The sequence below is a fragment of the Microcaecilia unicolor genome, chromosome 2 (assembly GCF_901765095.1).
Source record: "Microcaecilia unicolor chromosome 2, aMicUni1.1, whole genome shotgun sequence".
Taxonomy (NCBI): domain Eukaryota; kingdom Metazoa; phylum Chordata; class Amphibia; order Gymnophiona; family Siphonopidae; genus Microcaecilia; species Microcaecilia unicolor.
In genome coordinates, this window is record NC_044032.1 from 550,704,331 (window position 1) to 550,716,608 (window position 12,278).

The 12,278-nt window shown below is 41.6% G+C and overlaps 1 protein-coding gene across 1 annotated transcript; it reads left to right on the plus strand.

The window, feature by feature from the left end:
* The first annotated feature begins 351 nt into the window (after positions 1-351).
* On the plus strand, positions 352-11,627 carry FNDC9 (fibronectin type III domain containing 9). The gene is made up of 2 exons (XM_030192637.1): positions 352-703; positions 10,789-11,627. The coding sequence occupies exon 2, from the start codon at positions 10,818-10,820 to the stop codon at positions 11,445-11,447; it is 630 nt and encodes a 209-aa protein (XP_030048497.1). The 5' UTR covers positions 352-703; positions 10,789-10,817; the 3' UTR covers positions 11,448-11,627.
* Positions 11,628-12,278: the final 651 nt, after the last annotated feature.

Here is a 12,278-nt window from a genome sequence, read left to right on the forward strand (position 1 = left end):
TCTCTTTGTAGGCTTTGCTGAAGAGATATGTTTTCAGAGATTTGCGAAAGTTCATAATTTCCTTAATTGTTACATACACAAGGGGCATATAAATGCGGGTACCTAGTTTATAGAATTGCCCTTCATTTATCCAATAAATGTGCTTATATTTTCTCTCTTTCACTGAAAAAGGACTCATAATAGCAACCTGGCACCAAATAAGCAGTAGAAAAAAAAATGCCACCAGCATGGATGTTTGAAGTTTTAGTGCCCATATGTTCAATTTTACCTTACAATGTTATATTTAAGGTAGGATGATCAGATGAATCACTGGTAAGAAAACTGCGTCATTTCTAATCAAATCCTTTTTTTCCCCAAACACTTGTAACAAGATGCATTCTCATACTGTGCCTGTTTGCAAACTGTGTGTGAGCTCTGTTGTCAGGGCTCCTTGAATTTCCAGAAGAGTGCACAGGCTTGTCTGTGGTGCTCAGTCTTCCTTGCTTGATGGTCTCATCTGTGATGTCACCAAAGGCAGGTCCTAGATAATTAAACAGCTGCAGCAACCTGACAGACAGAGTTTATATACATCTTCAGCTTTTCCGCCTCCACAGCAAATCTGACCTGTAAAAAATATTATACTTTTGTACTCTCTTTTCATCCAACCAGCACATCATTGATAGCGATTCTAAGCAATTCAGCTTGCAACAAAGGAACACATACGGTAAGTATGAAATATTTTATTGTTTTCTTCACTGTGAGAAGTTTTCTTGAATGCAGTTGCTCGTCTCTTCAGGGTTTATCTTACACCAGAAGGCAAGTTCTGTACTGTAGTCCCTTTCCAAGCAGTTCACATTAACTATTTCTTACAGAAGCAAGCAGTCCATCATACTGAAACAGTTGTCATTTCTGTAGGGGAGGCACTTGCAGCTCCTAGAAATGATGATGTAATAAAAGACCAGTCTTGGCAGAAAATAATATTTTCCAGGTACTGCATCTAATTACTATTACTACTACTACTAATCATTTCTATAACACTACTAGATGTTCACAGCACTGTAGAGAAAGACATAAGACAGTCCCTGCTCAACAGAGCTTACAAATCTATTCAATATACAAACTGGACAAGTAAGGGATTGGGGAGTTATGCTTATTATGGGAATGATTAAAACAACATGGGTATTGAACAGGTGACTACAGGTTTAAGAGTTAAAGGCAGCCTCACTTTTTAGCCTGGATGTGTCATTGAGTCATTTGAATGATTCTTTAATAAAAGCATATGCATGCTCAATGCATAACTTAAAGAGTGCATGAGAAAGGGAAAACATGATAGAAATCATTGATGGATTTTATTAGATCTGTGGGAACATGTAAAGTTACAGTGTACCAGAGCATCATTTATTTCATGATGAAGAAGGGCTACCTTTGAAAGCTAATCAAAAAAATGTATTGTTAGTCCAATAAAAAAGGTATCATCTTATTTTCTTTTCCATGTTTTATTTTATTCTATTTCTATTGATGCTATAGCAAAATCTCGCTCCAACAAATAAAATATCTGTCAGGAGACCAAATGTACTGCAGGGATATTTTACTCTACAGGAAACCTGGACAACGTTCTGCTGTATTTAGCTCACTCATGAACACAAAAGAAAAAAGAAGCTGACATTCACTCTCCATAGCAAAGCCAACAACCTTTATTTTATCTGATAAAATCTAGGAACCCTGAACCAAGACACAACCTCTCACAACCACCCCTCTCGCCTCAGTTATGCAAAATGCATCTTAGTCTTCTCTGTAAGTTGTACAAATACAATAGGAATTGATTGAAACTGGAAGTCAATCCTTTTAAACCTTGAGGGGGCCATTTTGGGTAGTCTGCATAGTTGCAAACTGCGTGGCTGATTTTACCATGCACACTTTGTAGCTAATTTTCAGAGAGGAACTACCTGGGCAGTTTCTCTTTGAAAATGATTTAGGATAAAGATGGGCTGTGTTCAGAAGAAAAATTCTTGGTTCATTTGAACTTTTTCACTTTTTTTTTCAGTTTGTTTCACACATTTGTTTTTGAGCCTTTAAAATGAGTTGTCATTAAGGGGTCCTTTTACTAAGGTGTGCTGAAAAATGGCCTGCAGTAGTATAGGCACGTGTTTTGGGTGCGCGCAGATCCATTTTTCAGCACACCTGCAAAAAATGCCTTTTTAAAATTTTTGCCAAAAATGGATGTGCGGCAAAATCAAAATTGGTGCACATCTATTTTGGGTCTGAGACCTTGCCACCAGCCATTGACCTAGCAGTAAAGTCTCATGCGGTAACCAGGAGGTAATGCGTGTGTCCGATACGCACGTCTGAAAATAAAAATTATTTTGCAGACGCACATATCAGAGATGCAAATAAAAATGCTCAAGACTAGTGGTCTCCGCAGCACAAACAAAAACCCATCTGCTTTAAACAAAATGTTTGGCACTGAAAGGAGTGTGTGCCATTTCTGAGGTGATAATCACGTTGAATTTTTTTTTTTAATATCGTAGTATAAGAGGATAGCTTTGTTTTGGGGGAATATGGCATTTGTGATACAGAACTGGAGGTGCAGGGGTTATATTGAGATTCTGACCAATCCTGTAGAGAATACAGACTTCACTCCCACACAGAAAAAAATTGTTGAATGATGCTATCAATTATAATGGCGGTTTTACCTGGTAGCTGAAATTAGCTGGAGGGGGAGAATTTATGGTGGTCTTGTATCGCTAATTATAATCCAATGATCATAATATTTTTAATGTAATATTTTACATGTAAGATGTAGATTTGAAATCTGCTATTGTGTTTGTTTATGATAATTTTATGAAGTGGTTGTATTCCCTGGTAGTGGCCAGCTTCTATGATTGTTATCCACATAGAACTGTAAGGTTTTTGTGAAATATAAAATACATTGTTTTATGTTATGTTATGTTATAAATAAGGGGTTTGGGAGAGGGGTCTGTGATGTGATGAAAGGCATGATGTGCAGAAATGTCACTTTGGCTTGTCCCCTCCATACCTGTTGCCATCATAAATATTTCTCTCTAGAGACGCCACTGCACAGAGGGGCAAAACTGGACAAAAAAGGAGAGAAAGGGACAAAGTAGAGTGATGCTGAACATGGGGGGGGGGGGGGATGGGGACAGGACAGAGACACTGAGAGCAGTTGCTGGACACGCCAGATAGGGACACATAGAAAAGATGAATGCTGGACATAGAGAAAGAAGGACAGGAGACATTGGAGAGAGTTAAGAAAAAACAGAGAAAAGCAGAAGAGAGAGAACAGGATCAAAGCAATCCTCAGACAACAAAGGTAGACAAGTATTTTTTCTGAATTTCTTAATTGTAATATGTCACCTTTAGGAAATGTGCATCTTTGTGCTTCTCCCCCAACCCCCAGTCCCAGTTGGGAGTGATGATGTTATAGGGGGCCCATCCAGTCATAGCTATGCCACTGATTTATAGTACTGGGATCTGTGAGTACGCACCAATGCACAGGGCCCTGGGCTGATTTCTGGTACTGGTGCCACCACCACCACTATTATTGGCTACGGCTTTCATGCTTTTGATTATGTTGGGGAGGAGGAAGAAGAGGATGTGGAAGGGGAGGGATCTGGAGGCCTGTTGTTTTTTTCATCACCATGTGGTGTCAAATTAACGTTTAAGTGTTAAAATTAATTGGGTCATATTGAATAGAGTTTGGGTAGCACTTATTTGGGGTAGTTGAGTATGACTCTGTTAGCTTTTCCTAAACAGATAGATCTGAGCCATCAGGAATATACTGGCTATCACCCCATCTCTTTATGCTAGTGGTTCTCAACTTTTACCTCATAAAGACTTCCTGTTTTCCTCCAATAACTGTACGTAGACTTCAAACCACCACCATTACCACACCCCACCCCTCCTCCTCCCAGTTTTGATTAATAAAATGCAGTGTATTATTTCAACCAACTCAGGGTGAAGTTATCAACTGTTGGGCAACTGTTAAGATGGGTTATTGTACTGTTAACCTGGTTTATCAGTAGCTAGTTCTCATTGCATAAAGTAGTAAAATAGCACAAGTTAGTGGTAAAATAACTGGTCAAAATAGTATCTCACGTTGCTAACTTCTCACCTTAATTACCCCATCTTATCCACTGAAAGGAATACATCATATAAAAACATAAAAGGCCTTTCTTAAATATTTAAAAGCCAGCATGCAGGTGGAGGCACATTACTTGTCAAGTTGTAGTTGTATTTTGCTCATGGTCGCTTGGAGGGAATTTTCAAAGTTCAGCTAGCTGAAGTAGCTGGAATTTCAAGTATAGGGAAACCAGTCTCACATAAATAAATAATTTTGAATGCCTTTACCCCTTCTCTATGGTCCTCCTCTGTTGGTTGGGAAGGCAGTTCCTCTCTTCTCTGGGTCCACTCTCATTTAGTGACAATGCAGCAGCTGACCTCACAGTAACATGGTAGATCACAATAAAGAAAGACTAAAGGGCCTATCCAATTTGTCCATTTGTTCCATGTACACTGTTCTAGCTAAGGATATTTGTCAGCTATCAGCTTACAAGTTTGACCACCTACAAGATATTGTTATGTTCCTTATGGAAGTCAATGTAGTTGTCTTCCATCTTTGGTCCTCTACCATTCTTGGTACATGAGCATCCGGGGTCCCAAGTTAATCATTTAGGCCTTCCTCTTCATCCATGTCTTTACCCAGCTTCTCAACCTTTTTTCTCATCACTGTATTCTGTTTGTCCCTCAAGCATATGTAAATTCTAGCACAGTATTAGAATGTATCTCTTCCATTGATAGACTATTCCAGCCATATGCCATCTTTTAAATACAAAGTATTTCCTTCTATGTCTCTCTTCTTCCACCTTGATATTATGATCCCTTGTTCTTAAACTTCCTTTTCCCACTGAATATTGTACCTTCATTTATGTTTTTGAAGCCTGCTAAATATTGAAATATTTCCTCTCTCTTTTTTCCCCAGTATATTTGGAGTGTTTTAAGCCTCTCTTTTTATGGTTTCTGTTTTAGGTCTCATACCATTTTGGTAGCCTTACGCTGAACACTTCCATCCTCTCAATGCTTTTAGAAAACATGACCTCCAGAACATAGTACTCAAAGTGAGACCTCACTAGTGACCTATATGAGGGTAATATTGTCTCTTTACTTCAGTTGATGATGGGAAGGAAAGGGAAATGGTACTTGATATACTGCCTTTCTGTGGTATTTGCAACTACAGAGTCACAAGGAGCTGCAGTGGAAATTGAACCCAGTTCCCCAGGATCAAAATCATAGCTAGCATGCCCTATTGCTTTATTATATTGATGTCAAATTTCAAGTTCTCTAAGATTACTCCTAGGTCTGTTCCGTATTTAACAATTTTCAGTTCTTATCTTTCTAGTTGATAAATGGCTAATAAATATTTGTGACCCAGATGTATGATTTTAAACTTTTTTGTTTTGTTTGAAGAACAGTTCTGAAACTATGGACCACTGTTTTAGTTTTCTCAAATCTCTTTCCCTTTTATCCAGTTCCTCTTATTTGGTAGTGGTGGAGCAGATGGCTTCTTTCTTCTCTAAGTCCTTCCTCTATCAGTGGTAGTGTGTCATGGGGCTTCCCTCCTCTCTACGTTCCTTTCCCACTCACTTGTGGTGGGGCCTGGTCCTTCTGGGTCTTCTCTCCTCCCGTGATGCTGGGGCAGGTGGCACCTCTCCTTTCTAGTGCCTTTCTTCCTTTAGAGAAGTATATAGCACCGATCAGCCCCAGCACCTCTTCACTTGAACAAGCACATTGAAGATGGTCTAACCTCTCTCTGTAGTGGATGAGCACAAGTAGGAAGCTTATGGCCTTTCTCAGTTTCTGGCCTTCTTTACATATCAGATCATCCAGCAGTGGAAGATAGCCTCATTCCTACTTCCTCAGGGGAGAGGAAGCAGCTCTCTAACTATACAGTTTAATATTAAGACAGGTGTGGAGAGGATTCATTTAAAAGTGAAGATTCTAGACATCAAGTAAACTAACTTTGTTCAAATGGGGGATTACCTCAAGGAGTCGTTGACTGGATGGGAACATCTGAAAGAAGTAGGAAAGCAGTGGGCAAAATTGAAAGGAACTGTTGTAAGGGCAACAAACCCTTTTGTATGGAAAGTCAGCAGTGTACTGAGAGCGGGGCAGTGGGGGCAGTCTGCCCCAGGTGTACGCTGCAGGAGGGTGCAGGGAGTAGCCGCACGGCTGTCGGCTCTGCTGGTTCCCTGCTCCCTCTGATGTTACTTCCTTTTCTGGGGTAGAGGGAGCAGGGAACCAGCGGAGCCGACAGCTGTGCGGCTGCTCCCAATACTCCAAGAGGTAAGAACAATGCACCCGGGGGGGGGGGGGGGGTGTTTTGAGGTGATGCACCAGGGGGGATGCTGCACATGGGGGGGAGGGGTGCACAGCGGCGATCCACCCCAGGCTGCAACTGATCGAGGAACACCACTGTGGAAAGTAAATAAAAATAAAGGGAAAAGAAGGCCACTTTGATTCTCAAAAGTAGTAGCTGAAAGAGTAAAGAAAAAGAGGTTAGCCTTTATAAAACTACAAGAGATCGCAGAAAGAGAAAGGCAGGCGACAAGGTCTGGAAAAGCTAAGAGAAGCTGGTAGAGTAGTGAGGAAAGCAAAGATGCAGATTGAAGAAAAAATAGGCAATGCAGTAAAATGAGGAGTTAAGACACCTTTTAGATATGTTTGTGATAGGAGGAAGTGCAAAAGTGGCATTCTAATACTCAAAGGTGAAGGGGAGGAAATGTAGAAGTTGATAAGGATAATACAGTATTGCTTAAATATTTCTGTTCTGTGATCACAGCTGAAGGGCCAGGAGCAAGACTGTAAAGACAAGCACAAATAGGAATGGAGGTGTGGTAGACCCTGAATGATTTTCAGACGACTGTGTTCTTGAGGAGCTAGCCAAACTAATGGTAGGCAAAGTGATGGGGCCAGATGGCATACATCTGTGGCTACTGAAGGAACTTAGGGAAGTTCCAGCAGCTCTGCTGGCTAACCTTTTCAATGCTCCTCCAGAGTCAAGAGTAGTGCAGATACTGAGATTTTATGTTACAAGTCAGAACCAGCTTTTCTGGAGAAAATAACATTTTGAACTGGTGGAAATAGAGGATGTTCAACCATCCAGCCTTGTTAACTTTAGCAGTATGTCACGCACTCCCATATCAGTGAGAACACTGCAAGGCCTACAATCTTTTGCAATCCAGCAGAGTATGGCATCCGTAATTGCATTGTTTTGAACTTTGCAGATTGACCTCTTCTTGTCAATGCAAGCAGATATTGTTGGCTACAAAGAGGATGATGATGAACCTGTTGTACTGGTACTTGATGATATAAAAAGCAAATGCATGCTTTGACCTTAGATGGTATTGAAGTGTCATGACACTGTGATGATATTTGAATTCTTTTTGCAGTATTTACATACAGCCGTTACTTCGTTCAACAGAAATTGTCTGTCCAATAAAAGCTTTTCAGACTCCATTTACAATTAAAATCAAAATCTCAGGTTTGCACCAAGCATTTCTCTCATGCCCCCTTCCTCAGCCTTCACATAGTTTATCTAATGCCCTCCCCTCAGCCAAGATGAGGTTGGGAAGGGCAGATTACTTGGGAGACAGGGTTGACAAAATAGATTTATCTAGAACCAAATTCTCTCATCATTCACCATACCTAATTTTGCAGTATGGACCATATTTCAAAATGGCAACAGCCCCTGGTCAACCAGTGCATCATAGCTCAGACGTGCTCCCCCAACCCCCCCCCCCCCCCAAAAAAAAATAAAAAAAAATTTTTTCTGGCTTTATCCCTTTGTTGAATCATTCTTAAAATTTTTAATCGAAATGCAGCCCTAAAAATTAAAAGTCTGTCACAGTAACACAGTGTCATCGTCAGAGCATGAGGAACCTGCTATATCCCTTTGGCCCTCCTCGGCAACCCTCTATGGCCCTGGACCGCCAGCAGGAACCTGCTAAGCCCCCAGAACTATTGAGCAATCTTCACTGGATGAGAGACCTGCTGCATCCCCTGTCATATGGCCTGGGGTGATTATAGCCACTTCACCTGCCTGTACTCTCTTCTCTTCTTCCCCCCCCCCCCCCCCCCCCCCCGGCTTCTCACCACCACCACAGCGGGGAGGTGTTTATCATGCCAGAAGAGGTGGTCTTCCCATTGGTAATGCTCCCTCAGGATGCCACTGTATCAAGTACCGAGGTGCACCCTACCACTGTGGTTCCAGCCACAATTGTGCCAGAGGTGGAGAACCTGACAATCTGAGACAGATAGCGAAGATTAGGGGACTAGTACAGCAGGTGGTCAATATGCTGAACCACATCTGTGATGCCATGGAGAGCCTCAGAGGAGTTGTACAGTGTATAGCCAGCCACGCCAGCCCCCTAATCTAGGGACCGACAATGCGCCCCCCAGGCAAACTTTCCTTACCTTTTTTTTTTCCAGACCTCTGTACCCAGGCTAGTTCTTGCCTGAAGAGTGTGAAATTTTATAATTGCATTTATCTCTTGCAATACCACATCCCCTGTTATACTGCTCATTTTACTAAAGCACTGGTCAACTTGGTCATTTCATAATTGCTTTGTTGCTACTGTTAGGGTTTCTACCACGTACCTGTGAACTAGATTGGCCACTGTTGGAAACAGACTATTGGACTAAATGGACCATCGTTCTGACCCAGTGTGGCTATTCTTATGTTTGCCTATCTTTTCTTTTTCTTGTATGCATGTAATTCCCAGTTTTATGAGTATATACTCTTCATAAGCCTTAAAATTACATTCTTAGATGATGCATAAGCAGGGAAAGCAACACCTGCGCCTACATGTCTTTATAAAATTGCTCCTGAAAGTAGGTTACTAAAAATAACCAAAAAGTGGCATTAAACCTCACAAAACTGATTCTTCAAAAGATCTTCTTAAACTCAATAAAAATAGATTTCTTTAAAAAAAAAAAAAAAAAAAGTGCAAAAGAAGGGAAATAAAGGATGGAAAAGAACTCATCCAAAAGCTGTTGGAATATCCTTTTAAACAGAACAAAGAAGCTAAAATGCTCACTCCTCAACTCCCTCCTCTCCCCCCACCTTCGCAGTTCTTTGTGGGGATTTACCTGGTGGTCTACCAGGCAGCAGGAGTGATCCCAGTCACTCCTGCTTCATTGGGGGATCCTTTACCAAGCTGTGGGAAAAATGGCCCTGTGCTAGCAGCGGGGGCCATTTTTCCCACACGCCAGGGCCCTTTATACCACAGCGGGTAAAAATTCCCCAGACAAACGTGGCCATGCGGTAAGAGAACTCTTACCATGTGGCCATGCGTCAGAGAGCCCTTACTGCCACCCATTGAGGTGGCGATAAGAGCTCCCTTAGTAACCTGGCGGTAACTGGGCAGCACACGGCGATGCCCGATTACTGCCGGGTTACCACCGCATAAGCCATTTCCAGGGATTTTCTTTTACCCTGGAAATGGCACACGCTCAGGGCAGAACTACCACTGGCATCCGCATTGGGCAGGCGGTAGTCCCAATTTAGCACTCTGCAAACCAGCGTTGGGCTTACTGACACTTTGTAAAAGACCTCCTCAGTACCCAGATTAAAAAATGGCACCTCTTACCTACCCCTAGTGGTAATCTCACGGTATTGCTGCTAGGGGGGGGGGGGGTCAAGCTGCCAAATAAGGAATGTGTACTTCTTATTTAGCAGCTGGATCCCCAAATAGCAGTACAAGTGCAAAATTACTGCTAAGGTCAGTGACTCCATTTTGAAACCCAGTGCTGGACAGAGGTGGAGGGGGCAGGTGGGGAGAACCTGATCCCTCCACCAGTCCATTAACAGACAGATGGTCTAACTTTGGGCCCGCTATCTTGTTACTGCAACCAGGAAACTGCAATGTTCCTAGCCGCAACAGTACTAATTTAAGAGCTCAGGCAGCTCTTTTTTCCACGCCACGTCTATTTTTTTTAAATTGCCGCTCCTGCTGCAAATATTGGCAAATACATCTGTATGCCTGCGTGTCCTTACACATATTTTACAGAAGTCTCTGTGTTTGACAAAGTATTTTGTAAAACTCAGGGGACATTGAGCACATCCTGACCTGGACATCTTAATTCCTCTTTCAATGTCCTGTGCAAAATAAGGCTTTAAGGAACCCTTTTACTAAGCTGCATAAGTGTCTACACGTGCCCAACGTGACTTTTGCGGTAATTTCATTTGTGGCGCTTGTCCAATACATGCGGCCGAAAAATAATTTTTATTTTCTTCCGCACTTATCGGATGCGCACCAAGTGGCATTTGGCATGCATAGATCATTACCGCCCGGTTACTGTGTGAAACTTTACTCCTAGGACAATGGCTGGCGGTAAGGTCTCGGACCCTAAATGAACACGTGGCAATTTTCATTTTGCCACACGTCCATTTTCGGCAAAAATTTTAAAAAGACATTTTTTGTAGATGAGCTGAAAAATGATTCTGCATGCGCCCAAAACATGCATCTACACTACCGCAGGCCATTTTTCAGTGCACCTTACAATCATTTGTAGAAAATTGAAGTGGTGGCGTTTGGCATTTCAAGAAATTGCAGAACTTTTCTCTACAACTTCACTTTCATAATAGTCAACTTCTGTTTCACTTACTTATCAGCATTCTGATGTTTAGCAAAAGCATAACTCAGCTTACATCTTTTTTCATTAACATATCCCTGTTTATTCCGAAACTTTGTTTTCTATAATCAAATCAATGAGAGTTTGTCTTTGTCATAGGTGGCTGTATTTCCAGAAGAATTCAGAAGATGAGTATTGCCATTAGGAATGTTACTTTTTCTTCAGCTTTGGTAGCCTGGTCCCATAATCATTACACCTGTGCTGATAATTTCTACAAGGTCATATATCGCCCAAACTGGAACAACATATTGTCTGGGGTTTCTAGGCAGAATATACATCAAGAAGAAGTCATACCTTTAAGCCGCAATTCCTTGACCCTACAGAGATTAACACCATCCACAAACTATATCCTGTGTGTCACCTGCCGTGGGACTCATCCTTCTAGAGACCAATGTACCATATTCCATACAATGACCAGACATGCTGAGTTACCAGGCAGCAAAAGGTTGGACCTGGCTTTCATGATTTGGCTTATCAGCAGTGCCCTTCTCCTCATAATTGCTATGATACTGCTTTATGGGTGTCTCAGAATGTGGTGTAAGAAATGCAAATACATCCCGCAGGATTCTCCTTCAGAACCTATTGGTACTTGTGAAGAGAATACTCCGGCTTGGCATGGGGTGAATGCAGAAACTGCACTCATGGATGACACATTTCAAGTTTCCACAGTAATTGTACTTGACAGAGTTTCAGAAACCAAATCTGATGGCCTGCTACAGAAGACCCAAGGAGGGGAAAAGTGTTCTTTTGTTACATAAAAATGATATTGGTACTTTAGCAATCCTACCACAGAATATGTCTTCATAACAGATCCTCTTTGTACAGTATGAATATTTATGACCAGTTTTGTTGTTTGTCTATGAAACGTATATAATATGAAGCACATGTAATGAAAGGATTACGTAGAGACTATTATTATACATTCATTGTGACTAGTATTGGAAGGTTAATGAATTAAAGATACATTTTAATTGACCAAAGGGGCTACAATTGTAATATCACACTTATATAATAACGTTCATGTAAAATTCCAGTAAGATGCGATGCAACAAACCTTTAAAATAGTTTGTAGAAAAAAAAACCTATCAGATCTTGTATCGTAAAGACATCCAAAAGAATGCTTATCAGATTACCAGTGGTGTAGCCACCACTGAGCAAGGCCAGCAAACAGCTGAGGGCTGCCTGTTGGGAGCTGCTGCTGTTGTATGATGGTGGAGGTGTAACCTAATGTTTAGAGGAGCAGTCTGAGAACCAAGAGAGTCAGGCTCAAATGCCACTGTGGCTTCATGTGAGCTTAAGCACAATCATTTAACACTCCTACCCCACCCCTCCGTTGCCTCGGGTACAAACAGAGATTGTGAGCCTACTAGGGACAGGGAAAATATATCCTGTACCTGAACGTAATTTGTTTTTTCAAAAAAGACCTAAATGCTTAAAAAGAAAATAATAAAATCGGGGGGGGGGGGGGGGGGGGGGGAATCAGATAAAGCATTTCTTCAGGTTGGTGTACTTGGAGGAGTGAGTACAACAGACACTATAGCTATCTCTGACAGCATTGCCAGACCACCTCCTGATCTCATTCTTTAATG

Excerpts from the sequence above, each read along its gene's own strand:
- FNDC9 (XM_030192637.1), top strand. The coding sequence starts at position 10,818 with ATGAGTATTGCCATTAGGAATGTTACTTTTTCTTCAGCTTTGGTAGCC.